Below are 24,668 nucleotides of genomic sequence, written 5' to 3'. Positions count from 1 at the left end.
TGACACACAGCAATTTCCTTCTGTGATGGGAGGGAAGGGCCCCAATGTCAGCAGGATCAGACCTAGCACACTGTACCTCTGTAAGGGGAATGCTCAAGTGGCAGATAGCTGGCAGAATTGCTTTCTGCTTTTCCCCCAGAGCTCCCAGCATGGGCATGTATTAGAGCTGTAGTCAGTGTGGTCATGCTCTGGTTATTATCAGGAACAGTTCCTCTGGCTGCTGTAATTTGCACCGAGGACTGCAGATGCCATCAACAGATCAGAGAATTGTAAAGGTAATCCACAGTCTTCTTCCCCAAGTGGGTTGAGACCAGAATCAAGGCTGTTGTTTCAGAAACCAGAAACTCAGTAAAACTAATTTGTGGAGGTTCTATTAATAGGACACAGGAAATTAACTAAAGCCTTCATTAGTTTAATTCGTAAAAGTGATTGACTTGGCTGTAATACAGTTAAACTCTGCCTGTCTTCTCAAAGCTGGTGAAGACCCAGTAGCTCTGAATTAGACTCTGGTAAGTAGTTTTCACACAAATCTGGAAGGGGCATACTTTGACAATTAAAGATATTATAGCCATAAGTTTCTGACAGAATGGCCTTTTTATACAATTTATACTTGCTACAGGGGTTTCTTCTGAGACTCTAAGATTGAATGAAAACTCTAAGACTGATTAAACTCCAAAATAGTCACCTTCTGCTTCTATAAAACTTAGAAAATGTGTGCCTGTATACTGGAATGGGCTCAGTAAAATCAATGTCCTCACTTCTCTGCCTCTAAAAGTTGTTACTTTAAGTTTGCAATCCTTACTCTACCTCGTTGTCCCATATTATACAGCCATCAGACCCCAAATTCTGGCCTGAAGCATAGTGTTAAGAATTTTTACAGAGTGTATGACTAAGAACAGGCATAACAGAGGAGAATAACCTTTAAATACATGTATTCACAGTAAAAGATGCATTGGTGAATGGTTGAGAGAAGGCACAGAGTTTATGACAAATGTCAAAATGTTTCAAAGATTCACTTGATTACTAACTAGGAAATGACACAATGTATGTGAAATAACAGAGAACAGGTTTCCTTCACCGCTGAAAAAGAAAAGAAGCCTCTTTAAACTATATTGAGCTGAAAACAGGGTTCATTATAGAAACACAGATAGAATCATGATTATGGAATCAATTGCACAGACAAGGTTCTGGCAACCCAATTTAGGAATTAGAATGTGAGTATTTAGGAGGCTTAATAGGCCTGCTACTTTTCAGCTGTAGACAGCAGCTGGCTTTGGGAGTACTGCAGCTAGGAATGCTGCAGAAGAAGGGTTCATAATGGAAGATTAATTAAGTAATTTCCAACCAATTCATTATATGATACTTACATGCATTGTCAGTCATTTTTGACCCAAATGGTTAGCCTAAAATCTGGAGTTTTAGAAACTGCTTATACTAAGAGACTTTGTTGATAGTTAAGGATTTGCTGCTGCATTGCTTTTTATTTACTAAGGATGTGTTAAATCCTGTTTTCTTAAACATAATAAATCAAATGAGAAAATTTTTTTGCTCACAGAATCCATTCTGAAGTGTCTTGGGTGTTCAGTACTTTGTACAGTGATATGTACGATTTCAGTTTTAGTTCTATAAAGTGCCTTACATTCTTTTATCTTAAATTATAGAAGTCAAGTCTACGCTTTACTTCATCTAGAGTTTTTCTAGAGTCCTTTATCTAAAGATCAGACTGAAACATAAATGACAGATGTCGGTATACATAAACAAAACAAAACAAAAAACCTACTTTTGAGTTTCCCAACTCAGATTTTATGGTTTAAGATAAAGGAGGGGTAAGATAGAGAAGCAAATGTACACCTTGACTGTATTATTAGTCAGATTCTGATGAAGGATGTTTAGAGCAGCTGTTGATGAAGACTCTCCTGGAAGAAAGCAGTACAGGAGAAAGGCTTACACTAAAAAAACCCTGTATTTAAAAATGGGTCATATATTAAATCCTCTAGTGTCCCACCCTGAACAGTGCCCCATTTATCAAACCTGCCACAAAGGTCCTTCTTGGCAGAAAAGTCCAGAACTTTTCTATAGGCCTTTCAGAGTTATTGCAAACATGCTGAACATTAAGAAGAGAAATTACACTTGTCTTTGAAGACTCGACCAGACAGAAATGCCAAATATAATTCTTGAGTATCAGGGATAAAATAAACCCCTATGAGAGTTTCATCCCCAATATTTGATTTTATAGCTTTGGCCTTCATAGATTTGGCTGTCAGAGTACAGAGCAGTTCTAAAAGCCATAAGAAACAGAAACTGCCTATGTGCCAAGGCTCAGTCACCAGAGAGTTGCCTCTCCCAGATGCCCTGTCATTCTCTTCTGTATCCCTAAACACAGAACAGTGACCTTCTGAAACCAGACAGTCTATAAATGCTGTTGTATGCTACAGGTGTGCTATTACGGGGCCCCTACTACTTTATCTCATCTGTGACAGGTGAATAGGGTGAGAGAAGAAGAAATACTAAGGTCCTAGAGAAAGAAGGAATAAACCAAATATTATCATGGAGAATTTGAGATAAACAGGACAAATATTGCACTCAGACTCTGGATTAGGGATGATCTGACCCCATAGGCTACACACATTGTTCACAATACTCCTCTTCCCTGCCCACAGAGCTTCAGCTCTCTGACAGCCCTCCTAAGTGCGTTCATTAGTCACAGAAGGGCACATTCCTCCATCTTCTGGACAGCTACAAACTAAGCACCATTAGCCTTTTTCCAGCTATGTTTGAAACACTACATTGCTAGCTCAGAGAAAGCAATCTGGTTTAGCCTCAGGAAAGGATCTTTTTAGTCTTTGTTATATTTTTGAATTGTTTTCATCCTGACATGTTCTATGAAAGCTTCCACGGTTATGCATTTCTTAAGCTATTCTTAATCCTTCCTTCAGAAAAAAAAACAAAAAAGCCCCAAGAAAACCAGCATTCAACTCCTTCTCCTTTATCTTTTCTTGCCCTGAGAAGTCTTTTGTGATTTATTTTCTTCTGCCTCGATAGCTGATAACTTCTTTTCCTTCAAGCCTCAAGGAGAAGGATTCTGTCTTCTACAACAAGGAAATGTAATTTTTGAGCTTTTTCCTTATTTATCACATGCCTTTGACAGCAGGATGCCTCTGCTGGGACCTTGTGAACATTATTTATTTTGAGATTAGATTTGGAAGTTTGAATACAATAAAACAAACTGGTAACATAATATATGCCCTGGGAGTGGCAATCCTCAAATAATCACCTTAAAATCCTAGTAAGAATGCTACTGGATAGCATTATTCTGTAGGTGGAGTTCTTTAAAGCCAGATGACCTTTCTCTTAATGAGCTGTTGCTGGAACGAGCAAATAAAATTAAGAAGAGAGGGAAAGCCTGGGATATAATCAGATCCTGTGAGCGTAGCCATATAAAAGCGTCAACCCAAAGCAGCACCCTACCTTTCTCTCAAAAAATTGGAATTTCTGTCCTCTCACGTGTACTAAGGAGAACAGGTTGAAGCTGGAGCTTAGGTTACTCCTTCCTTTGCTGGCTGAGTGCTCTTGGCACCATTTCCAAAGAGGAAATGCTACAGGACTTCCGGGGTCAATTAGCAAAACCAATGAGTTTTAGAAAAAGTACCAGAAGTCACTTCCACAGCTACCGAGATTTGTTAAACTAAGTTAAGGAATAGATTATGACAAGAATCAACCGTGCCTGAACAGGCATCTATTTGATGTGGTTTCTGTTTCACTGCAGGCAGGTGGAGCTCTTCCTGCTTTCTGCAGCAGCTGAGGATGTCACCCATGTGTTGAGCTTAAGAATCAAATGAGCAGTTTGTCATCTGAAATCACCGCACTGAAAGCCAAACGACACAGAACAACTGTGCTGTTCTGTGCTGCCGACAAGAATGATTCAATGGCCCTGGCTAATGCCACCTGAGTGGGTGCATTTCTCAGCAAGCACAAAGTATGGGAAACAGGAGCTGGAGAGCTCCACTGGGATGTGCTGGAATATGTTTTATTTATTTTAAGATGAGATTTGCAGATGTCAATGCAGTTGACACAAGACCCAGCCAGTTTCTGAAGCTGACCCTTATTCCTGCTGGCACTGACTCCTCTTCTTGCTGTTCTGGGTACATCACTATTAGAGCCAAGGGGTTTGAGTCCTGCGAGGACCAGAGTACCTCTCTGAATGCATGGACCAGCTCTGTGCTATAATACACTGTGAAGAGTGTGGTGTTATTCACAACAGAGACTGAACCTTAACCATTAGAGGGCTTCCTTTCTCCTGACTCATAGGGGTAATGTTTTGCCCTGTGTTAGAGAGAACTGATGTACAAAACATTAAGTAGGACTTTCAAAGATGTTTCTGGAAGATGCTTAATTTGTTTTCAGGGACAGACATTACCTACCAAGTGTATTTCTTTGAGTGTCTTCTTTTGATATGCTGTCAGACTCAGTGAACTATGGGAAGTTCCATGTGGCTTTTAACTCTCAGCACAAACTTGGATGTTGTCCTAAGCCCAGGCACTGCTGGAACAGGGATTTGGGCTGAGAAGCTGTTAAGAAAGATGCAGCAAAGCAATATCAAGGGTAGAAAGAGTTAAATGGATGAAGAAAATTGAGAACAGATGATCATTTGAGATTTTTACTATTTAAGTCAGCATGAAGGGGAAAAATTACAGTCACTATAAAGAGTCTAACAAACAGAAGCACAGAGGAAATTGCTGCAGCCAAGAAACGAGCAGGGGAAAGGCAGTTTACCCACTGGTTTTGATGGAAGCCACAGAACTGCTTAGAAAAGGAACATAAGAGTACTGCAAGAGCCAGAAATTGCAGGCTAAGTCCCAGATCCAGCAGGAACTGAACGAGGCACAGGCTCACAGTCACAGGCCTTGGAGCAATTCTCAGCTCCAAGTCTCGATGTGAGCTCTGTCCTCACCCAGACACCTGTGTGCACAGTTTTCCTTCCTTGGCCTTCCCTCCAACTGCCTTCTCTCCAGCTACTGCTTCTCTTCAATGACTACTGAAAACTCAGTGGGAAACACAAAATCTACTAACTGGGGGCTGTATGCAAGATTTAGAGTTGTATTTTTTCACACCAGAATATCAGAGGCAGTGGGTCTATTTCCATTATAAGTCTTCATTTTGTGCAAGGCCATTTTGTCTGTTAAAATATAAAATGTAAGATTTGTAGGGGTTTTCTACCTCATTTCAGTTTAACCTTGGTTTTCCTCATTGCACCCTCCCTGGTAAAACTGGCTACTACCTTTTGCTCAGCCTATTCACAGCTGGGAAAATGTGATCTGGAAAGTAACAATTTCAAAGTCTGATCAGTGCAAAAGGCAGCCAGAGTGCAAAGTTTTACAGACATCTTTGAACAGTGACTCTTATTTGTTACAGTTGTTTCTTTTTATTTTTTTAATGCACCACTCATTGACTTAACTCTGTCATAATGAGAAACAGATATCAGGGAGCTTTTAAAATAATTACTGCAATATGGATAACAGTTTAGAAAATCACGTTCAGTTAAAAAAAAGCCCCCAGAAAACCCAAACCAAAACACAGTTTAGTTTCTAGTTCCCTTAAAAACTTATGATTGCAAATTGTTTAGTGCAAAATGTTAGTAAAGCTGCTGAAACAGATGCAAACCCAATAACTTTTAAAACAGCAACACAATTTTAAAAGAGTGCCTTGGAGTCAATACCAGTCATTCATGAAGAAGTCCAAGTACATCAGCCACAGATGACCACATCTCCCTACCTCTTTAATATTTTCTGTTCCTAGAGAAACCCCTGACTCAGTTTAAAAGTTTTCTAATGGCTAACACCCATCGAAAATATTAAGGTGGTTGCAGGGAATGATTTTACTTCTCCATTGTAAATACACAAGACAATTCTTTGTCACCTGTGAGATATTTCTGGCATCTTTAGTATTAAATTTGTTAAGGCCAAATAAATATAAAAAAATGAGTAGATCTAAATCTTGAAATTTGACTCTTCTAATGTCTGGGAAAGAGATGAAAATATTTCATTTTGTCTCCTCTCTTTTTGTCTCTGTTTGTTGGTTGGGGTTTTTTTGTTTGTTGTTGTTGTGCTGGTTTTTGTAGGTCTCTAGATTTTAAGGTAGTTTAGATTTTACAGTTTAACTAGCCAGGTCTTCCTCCTAACCCCAAGTGGAATAATCTACTCCCAATTCCAGGTATGTGCTAAGGCTTCACCATCACATACAGAAGGAAACAGAAGACACCAGATACCAGGTTCATTCTCATTCTTCATCCTTAGAGATATTCCAAAGTGATCTGAACATGGTCCTGGGCATCCTGCTCTGGGTGGCCCCATTGGAGTAGGCGGCTTGGACAAGATAACCAATGTATTCACAGAGGAAGTACAGTGCCCACCATTCTTATACCATTAGTGCAGCTGTACCACAGCAGCAAGATTTGGCATGTTGAAGTTTTGAGGTGTTCAGCCGTGAAATATGAACCTGAAATTGTAGCTGGAAACCCAGACGCATATTGACAAAAGGAATGCAGAGCATCTCCTGTGGTCACCCTGACCTTATTCTTGCCCAGAGTGCTCTATTTCTTCTACTATAGTCCCATTTCTTTTAAAACCAGGGCAGTACACCCGGTTCTTCATTAAGTTTTGCCTTAATTTTCTTTGTGTAATTGCACTAAAATTCAGTAGCATTACACCAGGGTGAAGCAACTTTTTTTTCTTTTTTTTTATGTTAGGTTCTAAACTACTTCCTTATTTATGCTCTTAGGTTTTTCCTGATCTGTTAGAGAGTCATCAACAGACTACAAAATTGCATAAATTAGGAATGTAATTTGTCAATGGTTACCTGGTTTTTTGTTGTTGTTTTTAAATTGCAATCCCACTACATCTCAGGAATTACAGTCAACTGCAAAAAAATTGCGACCATTACTGAACCAGCTAAAAGCAGTTCAACAGTTGCATCTTGTAAAATACAACCACATCCAGAGACTTACAAATAATACAGGCTCACAATACTAGCTACAACTACAATGTGGCTTATAGAGCATAGATAAATATAAATTAAATTGTAAAGATCTTCAATTTATAAGGCAGTTTAAAAGCTATTTGTAGGGTGTAGTGTGTAATGAAAGCAGAACAAATGACAGTTAAAATATTTATAACATTTTATGTATTTTTATATGTATATTTTAGATCTATTATTTTATATTTTTTTCTTTGTTTCTTATAGATCAAGATGTTTGGTCTGATGCAGAGATATATACCTAGTCCTCCATGAGAGGATTCTGCTTTTCAAACAGTCAAAAAAATTAGTGAAAGTGTGCCTTGGTTTTAGTGGACAAGAACCTACCAGACCACATCTCTCATTCACAACTTGGCAAAAAAGCCTGATTTTATAGTGTAATAGGGAAACAGGACTCCATTTTTCTAAATCCTGGGTATTCTTTGTTGTAACTGGTGAACAGCTGCTCAGATTGCTGAATTTGCATTTCAGGGAGCACATCAGACTCAAAGCAAGTAGAGAGAGACTAATCTGTTAGCTCACATTACTTGCTTCTATGAGTCTATTTCTGTACAGTCTATTTTTCACTGTTTAACTTTGCCCTTTGCCGTTGCGAATTATTTTAGTAATGAAACATATGTTATTTAGCCTAGGAAACCAACACATAATTCAACAGACAGCAACCCTATTATAAAATTAGCCTGATTTAAGATAGCTAAACATAAGTAAACCAAGTAGGTGGAAGAAAGCTTTACCTCACTACACAATTACTCTTAGCATCCTTTGCTGAATGATGTAGATTTTTAAAAAGGCTTTTAGTGCCTATGGATGTAATGAAAAAATATTGCCAGAAAAATCTTGTGCATTTAAAATTATATGAATAGGCAACTAGGGACAGGTAAATATTCATATACATTTCTATGTATTCTTACAACATGACACACTCTGGTGTCTATTTCAGACTACATGCAATGAGTGTCACTTGCATGGTGTCAGATTATTTCTTAGCTTCTTCTGATGTTTTACTACTTTGTAAATTATTCAGCCAGATGTGTGCTGTACATTTGCTTTTTGCCTGCTGGACAATTTTACTATTTTGAAATTAGCCCTGTGTGACTCTTCTTTCGTCCACCGATCATTTTATCTTTCTCTTTTCATTTGTACCCCAGAAGCCTGGCAAAGTCAGGGTGTTAGAACAACCTCACAATCCACTCTTCCATTCAAATATTGATGTAAAAGACTGGTTTGGTAGCCTAGCAGAAGACTTTCCTTGTACACTCTCTCTCCCCTATACACACATGTTTGAAAGGATCTATTGATCCATTCATTAGAAGGATGAGAAATATGCAACGCTGGGAAGATGGATATACAAAGCATTATTTACTTCTAAAATTTTGTGGATGTCCTGTAATTGAAGAATAATTAGTTGTTACAAGCATAGAGATGTATGTTTGTATACGAATTATGCTCATTTAGAAATTATCTGAGTAGGTAGACAGACAAATTAGTAGTTCACTGCATAAACTGAGGACATGGTCCCAAGTAAGGGCCTTTTATCAAAGCTCTTTTAATTGCATGTCTTTGCTAAAAGATGAGGGGAAGAGGTGTTCCCATTGTAAATTCAAGGCATGTTCATTTTTCTGAGAATCCAACCAAGTCTCTATAATATAATGCAGTGATTTCAGTTCTTTCTTTTGGCCACTTTGCCAGCTTAATGGAAACAGCTCTGGTCTGAGCTACAGTGTAAATGAGAGAGACTTCAAACTCCCCTGAGAACCTCTATTCCACCTCTGGCCTGCTTCCAGTACAGCAGTAATTGTACAATTATAGCAGCATTATATATAGAAAATTAACATGAGTTCTTAAGTCATTCAACAATAGCTAAGCATAATTATTTACATTGCAGTCACAGAATTTCTGGGAGGAAAAAAAAAAAACCCTAGGCTTTTGGGAAAGGAAAATTGTAGCAATTACTGGCCTAGTAGCTTTCTTTAGAGTAATGTTGATGTATTCAAAAGGAAGAAATTTTGTTAGATTTCCTTTGAACTGCAATACGAGCTCTAATGCTGCAATCAGTCTGCAAGAACTCACTTCAGGAACTGTCTGATGGCAATTACAGTTCTCATTGCCAGGGAGCCAGGTCACAATTAGCAATCTGGGACTTCACATCATATCTTGCAAAAAGACAGGCCTCATATGCTTGGAAAGACAAGAGAATATGCATTGCATTATACTGTAAGATAAAACTGGTATTTAATTTATGCCTACAGAATAATTACATTCGCTACGACTGACTAAAAACAGCAACAACTACTCACTGATATGGAGTGTTTACAGCAGAGAAACTAAACTTGATTCTTTTGTAGTGTGAAAAAAACCCCACACCTCTTCTTGAAAAATATGTAGAATAATTGAAGAGCCATGATGATGCAAAACAGTATAAAGAAATATAATACCCCTGAAACATAACATAGTCAGGTAAAAGTAATATATATTTGAAGTGCGACTGAGATAAGTGAACACACCAAGTTATTGCAGCAACACACCTACTGGCAGCAGTTACAATGAATTAGTTAAAGTCATTTTTTCCCAGAAATGGGAAATCCTGCTGTAATCAAACCTATGGTTCTTTGGTTCAGCACTGTTAAACCCAGCGTATGGAGGTCTCACTCCACTGCCCAGTGAAGCTGCACTCCTTTAGATAATCAAGAGGTGTGTTAGTGTGTTTAGTGATTGTCAGAGCTGTGCATGTGGCAGGAGAGTGAATTACCTGAAAGAGACGGTCAATAAGGGCCTCGTCTTCAGAGGATGCTCACAGCTGGACAGTGCAACAAGGAACCGTTGAAAACTTCAAAGCAATGGAAATAAAGACTTTATCACTTACAATCTAGTGGTAAGACTGGCCCTATGCCCACAAGAACAAATGGAAGTGTTACCCTGCAGGAAACCTTCCCATAAGAAAAGGAAGAAGCTTAATTGAGATTAACGACCTTTTTTGCTGAGGCCCATGGAAAGTCCTAATAAGGCAATATGTTAAATAGTGAATGTAATTTATAATACGTGCAGTCTTTAGGTGATATAAAGAGCACCAACCAAAATGACACAATGAGAAATGTCTTAAACCTTTTCTCACTTTGCTTTTTTAGAGACAGTTTCACCTGTCCAGTTTAAAGTTAGCATTTGAGTTTCTATTTTTTGGAAGGCCAACATGCTTGATTTATACACCAGCATAATCAAAACTCTCGATGTCAGACCAAGCAGACACTACTTCAGAACAGCTTTCATTGTGGTCACAGATGATAGGCTTCTGTACATCTAAATTAAAGTAATTGTATTTACATTTGTTGATTTTACTTGTAGTGACATTTTTTTCTAAGCTTTATTGATGTTAAACTTAGTTTTTCTCCATTTCCTACCACCTGCATTGATCTTACATATTTTTTGGTCACACTGTCATGACACAACACCTTTCCACATAAAACAAGGCCAAAATTTTTCTTGAGTAGTTCCTGTCTCAAACAATTGTTCTTAGATAAACCAGACTGCTGTCCTGTTAAAAGGTATATAATTTAAGGACTTCACATGACAGAGATTTAATCATTCATATAAATATACAACACACACACATACTTTCAAAGGTAAGGGAAAATAATTTACTATTTTCTTCATGGTATAGTTGTTTAATGTTATATTTCAAGAATCTTTGCAGATGTCCTGAAAAAAGCTACACAAAACAGTCAACATCGTGCAAACATCTGACACACGCTGAGTATGTAAATGCATACATATGTTCTTCTCATTTATATCAAGAAATATAAATACACTCACAAATACACATACAAAGTACACTTATCTGAAATAATTACATTCAGATGCTGAACAGATTACCTTATAAACAGCAGAAATAAATCAAGGTCTGTAATACTTTATCTTCACACTTTTCTGTTATCATCATTACTGAACAATGCACCATTTTTCCTCAGTAGATAGATCTATTAAAACAGAGAACCAAAACTTTTTTTCTTCCTTTACCAGGTCTACTTAAAAACTTCTGCTTGCATCTTCTCTTCTAACCAAAATTTTAATTTTGCTTTGTCCAGAAGTCTGATTCTTTCAAATGACCTAATGAAACACAAATGCTTCCATATTATGCAGCCATCCTTCCTTTTAACCTTTGCTTTCATGGAATGCTTGTGTCTTCTCATCTCTTCACTAGCTTAGTTGCTGTTCTTGAGCAAGCAGTACTCCCAATTCATGTATCATCACCCTAAGCATAATTGTCACAATTTGCAAGTTATAAAACCCTACTGGAGAAATTCAGACAGGTGTAATTCTGTTGACCACAGTGAGCTGTACCTAACTACAAAAACTCTTGTTTGGTCCTACCACTTTATTGAACAGTCTGTGCGTAACCTGAACATTCCTTAATGCTCACACAACACAACCATCTTCCACGATTTTTAGTGCTTTACATTATACCATTTGCATGCTACACTAATTGACTTAATAAGTTTCTTTGCAGCATGTATTTTCTTCATGAATCATTTGCTACTTAAAATTTTTAACTTGGAAAGAAAAATTTTCTTAAAAAAACTCATGCTACAGGAGGGATGCTCATCCTACTCTAAAGCAATCAAAATCAAATTTGTTACATACTGTAAAAATCAATGACAGTTCTATGGATACTGCATAAAGCACCAATTAATCAGAATTTGTCTATATAATAAAAAAAAATATAATTTTATTAATTCAAAATGTACTCTTATTTTTCAATATATTTGGTATACAAAAAAAATAATTAAAAATATTTTATCTCACATAAGAGAATGGCAGGTTACCCCAAATATGGTCTAGAATCCAAGATTTTTGATCACCATTTTCATGATATACACAGTACTAATGTCTCAATAGTGCTGTTCAAACTGACCAAGGTTCTGTGCTTGTGGTTCTTCCTCAGTCTGTGTTGGTATAAGCTCACATTCAAATCACAATTAAAATTAAATAGTAAGCATTTGCCTTACTATCTTTAATGTGAGGGATAATGTTGTGTGGCTTTTGTCTCATATTCTTAAGGAAACAAAAGAGCTCACAAAAATTATATGAGACAAATTAGTCAGTTTTAAGATCAATTTTTATTGAAAAATTAAAAGTGCATTGCATAACTTCTTTATAACTGTAACATTTCGTAAACCACAAAACAGAGATTCTGTTTAAAAAATCTCTTCATATTTGTCACCATTCAAAAAACAGAGTATGATCTAAGTCAACAATTATTTTAAAATCCTGGGTTATTCCCAAGGCCCCTGGTTCTGTTAGTCTGCTGTGAATGACATAATTTAACTATCTTCTCTAAAAACTACCTTTAATTACACAATCAGAACTTTTCTCATTCAAAATCAACAGCTGCTGTTCATTTTTATCCAATGGTCAGTCTTTTCCAGAGTTAATAAGCACTGCAGCTACATGTTCAGCTAAGATCTTGCCTATTGTTTATTTGATCTGAATTCACCCACACAAATTTATGGTGATGTCCATGTGATTTTTAAAGGCAAAATTGCTACCTCAGAGTATATTTTAAACCTCAGAAAAACAAAGTTACTCACCTGGAATTGCAATGCTTTGAATTAGTCAATACTTCTGTATATCCATACATCCTGATCTCTCACGGTCAATAGTGTACGGATTAAAAAGCAGGAAAATTCCAGGTAAACTTTAGTGTGAAAAGCTGTGGTATATTACTCAGATGGAAATTACCTACTAAGAAGAAAAGAGATGAGTTTTCTCACTGACTATAACCGCTCTGCTAAATCAGCTCACCAAGTCACTAATTAATATGAGCCCAGTGCCTGTGGAACATGGTACTCTCCAGAATCTGATATTAGAATTAAAAGCTTTGCAAAAACTCTAATTGTGGTCAACTGTGTCAGGACACAACACTGCAGAAAGGCAAGATAAAATGCAGAGTAGGAAGATAAATTTAAGACCCTTGTCTTTGGAGAAAATACCTCTTCATTAACTGTCTCACTTCCAAAACAGGCAGGAGGAGCTCCATTATTCCCACCTAGCTGCAAACTATCAAGAGCAATAGGTAGAACCTCTGATTTTTGCCCTTCAAAACACAAGATACTCCATTAAACGAAGAAGCAGAAATTTTAGTGAACAAAACATTATATATGTACTGAAGAGCTCTAGATCTATTTCTGATTATGTCGCAGAACTGTTCAAGGCCTTCTGTAGCTGCCTTTTGAACAACATAAAACTGTGACAGAGACCGGATTTCAGGCAGAAATCTGTAAATCAAAATGTGATGTATTTCTTCTGTACTCTAAAAACAGCTATAATGAGAGATTGTCTAGTTTTGATGAATATCTGGTAGCTATAAAGAATGGCATTTACTATTACGGAAGTTTCCTAACTGCTGAGGTCAATGTTCTTGCTGACTACTTCTGTACTGCAGGCCTCGGTCATGCAACATGGATGTTTACATCAAGAAATATTAAGTATTGAATACAGAGGTCAGATAATAGGGTTATAATTGAGGAATATTGAGGTTTACGATCAAGAAGGCAAGAGACCAACTACACTGTCTTGAGGAAAATAATCTAATGAAAGAAATACTGTACCAGTAAGGTTACTAGGGTTCAATGACATAAAAAGAACAATGTAGATACTATTTTGAAAGTCATACTCATGAATCTAAAAGACAGTGAAAAACTTATAATAATTTTTAGATTCCACTCAATTTCAGGAAAAGATTTTGCAGAAGGTTATGGAAGAGGAATAAGCAATAGTCCTATGAAAAGCCAGGAAGGCTGTGCTATACGATACGGCATTTACCATAACAGCTTCTTCTCTCTGTGCTAACACAGCCAAAAGCGTGAGACAGGATCCTCAGAAGACAACCAGTGGGACCTGCAGGATGGAAATCTCTCCTGGCTGTAGCTGTCCTTCCACAGGACTGATGGGGCCAGAGAGGCTGTGAAGACTGCATAGCATGACTGCATTTCATTGAACATTACTAAAATTATTAAATTTTGTTAGTGAGGTGGAGGGGTGGGAGAAAAAGCAATTAATTACTGGCTTGCATAGAAGATAGCCACAGAATCATGTATGAATACACTTGAAATTAGCATATTCCATTTATCACCATGACAGTAACTCAGTAGACAGAGAATTATTGAATCTCCATTTTGTTCCATTACTCTGCTTCCAGTATGGACTTTTCCACTCGGTAGTATTGATTATCTAGTGATTAAAATTGAACAAGCTGCTGATGAATCTGGTCTCTATAATTTGAAAAGCCTAGCCAATGGGAAGTGTTGGGACAAGCTAGCTGTAGTCAAAGATACTGACATTATTTTGGGGTCTTATAAGTTCCAAACAGACAGTAAATTCCATTTCAATAAAAGAATGATGCTGGCTAAAAGTCCCACCAAATTCAGTTAAAATGGTCATAGAGATCAGTCCTGAAATAAAACTCAAAAACAGGGGCCTTGGTTAGCAACCAATATTCACTAGAAAAGCATTCAGAACACTGACATTACAATAAATAAAACTGAAAATTCTAATATTTCTAATAGATTAAAGGGATTTCATAATTTGACAGTCTATACACAATGTTAGAATTCCTTATCTTCAGTAAAATTATCTGTAAGATATTATTTTAAGGGCACTAGGATTTAAATGAGTGTCAACTAATATTTTTGTATTTTTTCTTTGGCTCACAAAGACACTGAAATACCATAAACATTATTTAGGACTTCAATAATATATAAATAGGTTACATTACAAATGGAAGAAAATACAAGACAACTCTTCAGCATGGTAAATCTCTGCATATAAATAAGCAAATATTTCAGATACCTACAGTTCAACAGTTATCTTGCTGTAAAACTATTACATTTAAATCCTTTTACACAAATTCATTTAACAATAATGTACACAATCTACACAAATTGACCTCTAAAAATACAGCAATAATATACCTGTTACAATGACTCTGCTACTATTATCCCCTGATTTGACACTAAAGGGCAAATACAACTATCTTACTCAAAGGTGCTGTCAGAGATTGCTGTTTTGTACGTGAGAAAAGCACCAACAATAAGATTTAATACTGTTATACATTTTCTTTAGCTCCTAAGAATCTACATTTTAGAAATGTTTCTATATGCCTATTTCTGTCTGGCAGAAAAACCTGTAGCACATTATCCACATAAATAGTTGTTGAAGGAAAAGTTAATTCTCTTAAAGTGGAAAACATGCTGTGGCTTAGATCTAAGCTTATAACCACTTTTTTAATATATGTATGTATATATATAATTATATATATTTATTTATACTGTACATATATACTGTGCAGAGTTCTTAATTTGCTATTTTAGTACTTATTAATTTCCTGCTGACTACAATAAACAAGACCAATGTAAGAGTCAATAGTACTTCAACTTCAAGATAATACATTTTCCCTCAGTAACGTGATCTACCAATACATATATATTTCAGTAGCCTATTGTTGTTTCGTTTAAGTATGTCTTAGGAGATTGGAATTTACAGAAAGAAAATTTCCTTAAAACGTGTTCTGCAGAACTGGGTTAAAAAAATAGCCAGTGCTGGAAAACAGTGAATTAGAGAAATAAATAATTAAACCACTGTACTACAGCTCCTGCCCCAACCTCTCTATTTCCTCAATGAGGAAGTCAATGTCAGACTTAGTTGCTGCTGGGTTGGAGATGACCATTCGGAAGAAGTTGACTTTATCGCCCTGAGGCTGATATCCAACCATGGTAGTACCTGACTCCATCATCAGTGCCTTGATTTTCGGTGCCACCTTTATCATTAAAAAAAAAAAAAAAGAGAGAGAAAGAAAAAAGAAAAATTTATTTTTTCTTTGCATGTCACAGCATTTCTTAATTCAGAAAAAAATAAATTGACTGCCAAAAAAGGCACTAATTTTTATTAAAAACATCTGTAACAGAAAAAGCTTGATAAACTAAATATGTAGGATTGGATATTTAAAGGAAAATTGACAACAATAATATCCATCTTTTTGATTAACAGACTAATAACATCTTAGAGTATTCACTATGTAATAATTTTATCTGTTAAATATACACATCGTTTCTTTGTGCTAAAGATTTTGTTATGAAGAAATGTTTTCTGCCTCTGTATGAAAACCTACTCCAGACCTTTTTGAAGGTAATGGATATTATGAGTACTCTCAAAGCAATTTGTGTGAAGGGGACAACAATAGAAATTTTTCAACAAGATCTATATCATAAAGAATATTTTCTACTAACATAAGCCATGGAAACCTTCCAGTAGTTTTGCAGTACTTTGCATTTACCACAATCTCACTTCCTCGCTTTAAGTTACAAGGAACAATGTTCTGACGGTCTTAATACTTGGTATTTTCTAAGCCCGGTTTTTCCATCCAGACCTTCTTTCTCCTGCTCTACTCTCTGCCAGCCAAGATCAGCTGTTTTGCTGTTTTGTAGGAAACTTTATGATGTCCTCTAACACTTAACAGGGTCAAGTCAAACATTTTATCCCTCTTGCCACTTCATGCCTTTTACCTCAATCTTCCTCTATTCTCTGGGTTTTTTGGCAACTTTTTTATCTTACATGCCATTGGGTTGACCCAGGAATTTCTATTCTCTTCTGTTCTCTTTCCCCAGTGTAGTACAGATTTAAAATCCTCTACAAAACCTCCCAGGTTTGCCCATTTTTCTCCCTTCCCTAACACATACACAAAAGAGCAATTACTTCTGATACCTATAAAATTATTCTTTTGTCTCCTGAATGTACTTCATTTCACTTCTGTTTGTCTAAAATACTACTACAAAATTAATGTATTTTGCTTCCCTCAAGTCCTAAGTAACAGGATACTTTTCCTGGTGATGCTTTTATGATGCCTTCGCTTCCCTCTTTCACTTCTTCTAATATATTTATAACAAGGTCCTCCAAAGGGTATTAATTTTCACTGAAACGCATTAATGCATTGTCATTCAAAATCCAAATAAAGACCTGAGGAGGACTTACAGGTTTCCATGTGCTTTATTTGTCCAAGCATTTTTAAATATCTACCCTTCTGTTTCTCTTGCTGGTATGCTGTCCTATCCAAACAAGACTGCAATGTCTTTAGGTCTAGCTGCTTTTTGAAGATTTGTAACACTTGCGAGCACAGAAGTGATACAGATCAAAGAATAACTGAGCATGTTCTGTACCTGGTTCTATAGAGAAAACATGACTTCAGCCTCAGTATAAATAGGAGACAGAAGTGAGCAAATATCAAGGTCATGATGAGCAATGGAGAACTGATATCTCAGCATTTGTAATATTTGCCCACACAGAGATATATTATTTTTAATAAATAGACTACTTTGGGTTGAAAGATTAGGTTATATTTTTATATTTAGCAAAAGACACATACCCTGTGTAACTTTTCTCTTCTCTCATCAGAGTCTGGCATGCCCCTGAGACTTGGAGGAATATACCAAAAACATACATTTGTATGCTCTGGCTGCAAAAAGAACCAAACACATGATCAATTGAAAAAAACCCAACAATACATACAGGTCAATCCCATGCTAAAGGCTCGTCAGTAGTGTATTTTAGCACAGGTATGAAAGACAAAATATAGTATTGACTTTCTCAGTTCTGCATGTTAAACTGAAAGAAATGGATTGCAGTTCCGCTGCTTGCATCTGTTGTGTTATATTCCCTATGCGTTGTCCTACTTACAATATTTAGGGCGTTAATGAAGTGCAAATGCTTTTCACCTTCATGCAGTTTCATGAGGAACTATTTTACAGGATCACAACAGAAGCAACTCAATTTTCCTTTTCTTAGCAAATGTAGAGATGAAGTATATTCTATCAACCAAGGGTTTATGCAGTGACACTAGCAACAGAACATACAGCAAAAGAGCAGATTCTTGGTTATGTATGTAATAATGTGGAATCTCAGCATGAGTAGATTGTATTAAGGTACTTCATGCCCTAACCTGAGAAGTCCTTTGCAGAAGAGAAGAAGAGGAGATAAAACTGACATTTGTGGTACAAAACCACATGCATTTAGCCAAAAAAATGCCCAGATGCCAATAGTCATGTAGTTCTTTAGGAAATAAAAGCAGTTTTGCATAGCTGGCTTGACAAACTGTGAGAAGTGTGAAGACTTTTTGAAATTCCATCCAGATTTGCCTCCTACATACATAAAAGAAAACTTACCTCCCCTTCAAAAACCATCTCAAATTCTTCTCTGTTTTTGATTTTAGTGTAGAGATATTCTGCCAGCTCCAGGCATTTGTTGATCTGATTTTCGAATCCTACTGTACCCTGTTTAAAAAAGAAAGAAAGCATTAATCATATGGTTATTTTTTCTCTTCTGAAGCAATCATCTTTTCAGATAGGCTTCACTTTTAAATACTTTCAGTCAGAAAACATTTAGCAGTATTATTTCTTGTAATTTAAAAATACAGTTAATCAATACAACAAAAGTGACTAAATGTGACCTCCACTTGAGACTTACAAATTAAATAAATACATTTCTGGTTTTTGAGATAAACCGTTGTTATTTACCTTTGCTTTCCACATCAACCAGAATTTGAAAATGTCCACATGTCTACCACACTGTATTGCCTTATCTCCAGTGTCATAGGAAACATCATACTGTTTGTCTGGCTGGAAGAGGTAGCCTGCACACATTTGATTGCAGCCTTGAAGTATACCCTGTAATGAAAAACATGTACTTATATGACTTACATGGCATATGTACATAAGAAACTGTGTACAGCAATAATGTATAAAAAAGTATTTCAAACTTAAACAGAAGAATTGTTCTTTAATGGGACATATTATAACATACTGACTTTGTTTTGTAAACTCGAGCCATAAAAATAATTTCATAAGCTAAGGTGATTCTCTTAGATGTCCCTGAGAGATCATATGGTTTTACATGCCTACACACCCACACCTCAGATTAAAAACATTCTCAGATTAATTTGGATACTTAGTTTGTGATATTAGCTTTGTGCACTTCAAAGGCTATGTTCTTAACACTTAAATTTCTAATTTGTTAAATTACACACTAGAATACAGCTGTGGTCTCTCAGTGCAACAGACAGACAAAATGAAATGAAAAAACTGAATTGAAGGTTTCAACTTTGTATATTGTCTAGCTTTATGACACTTAACACAAGTGACAAATATAGGTACAAATTACCTAAATCAGATATTCTTTGCTTACAAATAAATATGGCTCACAGACCAATAGAAATCTATAGATTACTGGTAAAAATCGCTGAAGGAAACAGAGGAGCAAAGTCCTGTATGTTTTGCAGAAATCTTACACATATGACATTTCTAAAATGGTTTGCATCTCCTTTAGGGTTTATTGGTGTTTTTTGGAGGAAGCTCAAAGAACACCAGTTTGTCTGGTAAATACAAAAACACCTATCAAAATTCTCATATAAGACAAAAACTCTTGCCAAAATCCTGCAATAGCTAGCGCAATAAGCATGCATGCCACTAAACAAAGGCTAGTGCTTCTCTCCAATAGATGTGTTTTATAGAGGGAAATAAGTGCTGCAGTCTTCACTTTAGAGATGGATCGACTGGAAGAGCAATGGCAGACCTAGGGCTGGAACTCACAGCTCTTCCATGCTAGTTCTATACACAGGGATGGCTTCTTCAACTAAACTCTTCTAGTAGCAATTGACATACCAGAAATTAGTAAACAGTATAATTAGTCCTATCCACAGATAATATGACTTCTTTTTTTTATCGTCTAAGGAAAATACTTATTGCTTAAGAGAAATAAGACACTGGTTTTGCTTTCATTGATGACAACAACAAATCTAGATGAAAGCCCTAAAAATATATAGAGAGTCATAATAAAAGCAGCATACTTTCTTTTCAACAGAACTGAGAAACTTTTAAACCACTGTGTAAGGTAAAAAAGTTGTTTTTTATTTAAGAAGTTTAGACTGTTACTAAGTACTGAGACCAAAGGTGTATGTTCAGTATATCGTAGAAACAGCAGGGCAGGTGCTCAGATGAAGTATATTAGCATGGCTCTATTATTGTTATTAGAATAAGCCAAGACCCAACAGCTAAAGATCTGATCCATATTGCCTACAGCTTTAACCAAAAAAAGCCCCCAAAACCCAAGAAAGATAAAACAACTTCCTAAACACGATGTAAATCCACACAATTATTCCTTCCAAATAAAGTTTTGAAATTAAATGGATTTTACAATACCCTCTGAAAAAGTAGGGCTTGGTATTTACTTTTCTTTTTTTTTAAATGTTTAATTATTAAATATAAGGCAGACCTTCTCCCGGACAAGAATGGCAGAACATTGTAACAACACTCCCATCATCTTGTGTGGATTCCAAGTGACTGAGTTGGCTCTGCAAAAAAATTACACATTCAGATAGGTCTGGAATTCAGAAACTTAACCTGAAGCAGTCACCTTTGTTTTCTGCTTTCAGCTGGAAATATATGGAGTTTTGACCATGATGATATCAGTATGGAGGTTATTACTGTCTCAAGTGTCTTCTTTCCCAGCTATGCTGTCCAGGAAAGGAATTTTTTTGCTTTAACATTGCAATGTCAGACTTGTGATTAGTTTATATTATTACTAATATCAGCTAATTAGTATCAGATTATTAGCTGATACAGTAACATCTCCCCCAGAAGACTCCACTTCTAGAAATAGGACTAACAAAAATAACAAAACCAGTTTGATGTGTTCTCTCATTTCAAGGTACTGATGGGGAAAGCGGGGGTGTCAGAGAATTAAGGGACTAATATGGATTCTGGGAGAACACAGTTCTTTGTTGAATAGCTGCTGGAAAACTAACAAGCAAATGAAAAGACACTCTCCATGCTTATCCGCTTTCCCAGATAGAGCCACAGCTCTAGTTTGTTGAGCCCATGGACTGCTGAAAGGCTCTAAAACTTTACATTAGAATCCTAACATTCTGTATGTAAAGCTTAAAACTTTTTACATGTAAACACAAGTGAATGCACAAGATCCCCTAATTTTACTAGTCAAACACAAGAGATGTTCTGTATTTTTAACATACTATCCTAGACAGCTTAATGATGATGCTAAAATAAATGCGCCAACATTGCACATTCATTGACCTCTTTGCCCTAAGTAATTAATTGCCAAATGTCCCCTTGAGTCACTGCATTTTCCACAGAAGGAAATCACATAATGGTATTTCACAGACTATTCATGTATTCTTACAATGTGGTTGAAAGAAAATTAAAAGGTATTTCCTCCTCTTCTACACCTTGCTCTCAGAGGACACAGATATAACCACAGTTCCTCCATTTTGAGCAACACAATGATATCTTCACCCCAGTATGAGGACCATTAATTTCTAGATACGATTCCAACCTCTGTCTACACTAGGTTAAACTGCAGCACCCCTTGGTCAAAAGAACATTGCAGGCTGTGCTGTACCTGGGCAGCTCACCATCCCTCTAAAATCTCCTGCTTATGTGGTGCAAACCAGCAGATACATAGCTCAGACTTAGGAGGCACTTATCTTTCAAAAAACTTCACTAATAGTTCAGATAGAGTAATCAAGAAACATGAATTTATCTAACAGCTGATTTCCATTTTAAAAACACCATGTCTTCAGTTTAGCACATTTATTTAACGTTCAGGGTTCCAAACAAAGACAGTTTTAAGTCACTCTTCACAAGGAGCATTAGGTTTATTTTAACATGAAGATGTCACTCTCCTCGGTGCAGCCAGCCAGCCAGAGGCTATCCTACCACAGGCAATCCCAGCTCTGTACCATGGCAGCATGCCAGTCCTTCATGCCAGTGTCTGCAAGCAGGCCAAGTATGACCTGAATGTTAGCAACAGACCCCAGCTGGGGCTCATGACAGGCAATTACACAGTACACGTGGGCCCCATCCCATGTTTGAAGATCCGTATAACTGACTAGGAAAGAAATAATTTCACGCATCATGGCCTGCTGCCTTCTCTATTTACTTAAAACTAAAGCCTTAATTAGCACCTCTGGGTTGACCTCAGGTCAAAAGAGGTGTGCCAAACTCCTATGACCAAACCTCTGTACCTTAAGAAAATTATTTCACAATGCTGACCTTATACTAGACATGTTGCCATGAGTGACTAGCAAATTGGACTGGGCAGAGGTTGATAGGATTCTGCTACTTCAGAGTACTCCTGCCACACCACACCCTGCCGTCCCTGTGACAGAAGGGTCTGCATGGTTTTGCTGCCAGTCCTTCTGTACACAATTCCTTACATTGTATTTATTCTTCACTTACTGTCTGAGATGCCCAACACCAGGAAAGGTTGTTTTCCCTAAGGAAGAGCCTTACTCACTGTACTCATTTTACATCTTTATGTGGTGCTCACATTCAGTACAGTTGACTCAAGGAAGCAATTTGGTGCTAATTTAAGAGTACATGGGTAGAGCTTGCTTCAAATATTTTTTGATTCCCTGGAGTCTGACAACTGCAATGATAGAAAACAAGTTTCTGGTTCTTCATTGCTTTTCTGATTTCTATTCAGATGGGCAGCATTTCATCATAGAGCAGTTTCAGAGGAAAGCTAGAGACACCCATGGGGTTATAAACATAGTATCTTCTACAGGCTTATCACTTGATATGGGAACAACTGTGCCAAAGGAATGACTACTGAGTCTGAATTGTAAGGGCCAGTGAGAGAGTCATACTTTCACTCTGCCGTCACTACCAACACAAATGCTTTGTCTCTTTAAATTGGGTTCAATCAATTATCTATTAAAGATTGGCTTCTGGTCTCAGTGGGCATCTTGATAATCTGGCTTATGTACTTGGGGACACCCGTGTGCTCTTTTCTGCACACTTCACTCTGACCTCTACAAGAGTTTCCTGCTTGTTTCATGTAACTCACAGGCCCCTGTGCTCTCAGACATGGCGAGTATCAGTGACCCTTTCCAGCCTCCCTGTAAATTACCTCAGTCTTCTCCCTAGCACAGCAGAAAAGTATCAGCTATCGTAGTCTTTTCCAGCTTTATAGGTACTGAAACATGCCCCTAAAAATTTCTACTAATTCAGTCTCCCTGTGTTCCTCTCATTGTTGTATTTAAAAAAAAGAAGTATTTTTGTTTGTATATATATAAATATATATATATAAAAAACCTTTCATTTACAGAACACTCATTTTCAGGCAGAAAATACTCATTATTTTCTGAAAAAACTGCAAACATCTTTCAGGAGAGAACCTTTACAAATTCCCACCATGTCATGGCTTCCCATCATGAGTATCCACGCTCAAACACCTTCCCTGGATTCCTCATTTATCACTGCTATTCTCAAAGCCCTACATTTCAGAGATTGTCTAGTTCTCCCACTTCATTTTTTCCTCAAATCCTTCTTCATCCTTTCCCAGACTTCTGATCCCTTCAAAGATATGCATAGAACAATTTCCCTTTCTTTTTGCCAAGTAATATCCTTATCCCCCTTCAAATCAGCTGAAAACTTACCTTTCACACAATGGTACATCACTGTTTTCTTCTGTAGTATTGTTTCAATCTTCACAGTCTAAACCTTTCCTGTCTGTCTCACTTTTGTTTAATTTAAATTCCTTAATGTAGCAAATTAATATTTTCATGAATTTGTGAAGTGTCATGTACCTTATGAAGGTACTTGCATAACAGTATTACAAATAAGCACCATGGAGTACCTTTCTATTCCATTCAATTTATGACGATGCTTTCGGGACATTAAGAGTCCACCTCCCCAGGCAGCCTGGAAGAGACAGAAAAAAGAGAAGACTCATTTTTTTGAAAAAGTTCAACGTATTTAAGATTAATCAGAATCTAGTAATAAATATTTTAATTCAAGAAAAAACACATGTAAAAAAAAAATCCTTTTTTGCCTGAATAGCAGCACTTTTTTAGTTACTTACATCTACATGGAGCCAGAGGTTGTATTTTTCACATATATCTGCAATCTCCTGTATTGGATCAAAGGCTCCATATACTGTTGTGCCTGCAGTTGCATTTACAAAAAGAGGAACGTATCCCTACAATAAAAATAAAAATATTAAATATAAATGCCAACCTCTTTCAGGAAAAAAAAAAGGGAAAATAATATCAGAAACTTTGTTATCTCATTTTCCAGCCTTAAAAGAGTTTTTCTTCCCATGTGAAAGGTACACATAAGCTACAGTAGAAACTAACTAATCATATACATGGTAAGAACAAACTCTGTGTTTATTGTATTGTATCTTCACAAAATTAACTAGTTAGAAGATAAAGAATATTATTTTGTCTAATCTTTTTCAGTGAGGAGATTCAAACGATGTTAAAAGACTAGCAATAGCCAAGTAAAGTTGTGCCTTTTACAGCAGTATAAGGGAAAATTAATTAAATGTGATCTGTAAGTTGCGATTTGAAGGCCTGAAATTGTTCCTTTAGTCCTTATCAACTAATAAACAGAACAAAGGAATCCAAAACAAAAGCAATAAATGTGGAACTATCAGATGAAAGAAAGACAATTTTGACTTAAATGAAATAAATATGAACTCCAATTTCATAGAGTGCTCAAATGTAAGGAAGTCAAGAAATAAAAAATTAATAATCTAGATTACTCTAACTTCGGTTGCTTTGTACAAAATTAATG

At 36.5% G+C, this 24,668-nt stretch overlaps 1 protein-coding gene across 1 annotated transcript in view; it reads right to left on the bottom strand.

Moving 5' to 3' along the window:
• Positions 1 to 11,038: 11,038 nt before the first annotated feature.
• The window catches only part of GAD1 (glutamate decarboxylase 1), a 33,564-nt gene continuing 19,934 nt past the window's right edge, over positions 11,039 to 24,668 (bottom strand). Inside the window, exons 11-17 of the mRNA XM_027733600.2 lie at positions 23,953 to 24,069; positions 23,728 to 23,792; positions 20,344 to 20,422; positions 18,591 to 18,740; positions 18,240 to 18,347; positions 17,444 to 17,533; positions 11,039 to 15,841 (exon numbers count right to left, since the gene is read on the bottom strand). Coding sequence (XP_027589401.1) covers positions 15,668 to 15,841; positions 17,444 to 17,533; positions 18,240 to 18,347; positions 18,591 to 18,740; positions 20,344 to 20,422; positions 23,728 to 23,792; positions 23,953 to 24,069 — 783 coding nt within the window. The 3' untranslated portion in view covers positions 11,039 to 15,667. The remainder of the gene's footprint in view (positions 15,842 to 17,443; positions 17,534 to 18,239; positions 18,348 to 18,590; positions 18,741 to 20,343; positions 20,423 to 23,727; positions 23,793 to 23,952; positions 24,070 to 24,668) is intronic.

Source organism: Pipra filicauda, unplaced genomic scaffold, assembly GCF_003945595.2.
Source record: "Pipra filicauda isolate LSUMZ 115617 unplaced genomic scaffold, ASM394559v2 scaffold5_size6683894_pilon, whole genome shotgun sequence".
Taxonomy (NCBI): Eukaryota; Metazoa; Chordata; class Aves; order Passeriformes; family Pipridae; genus Pipra; species Pipra filicauda.
Note: the sequence above shows the minus strand (reverse complement) of the source record. Positions and strands in the feature narration are given on the sequence as shown.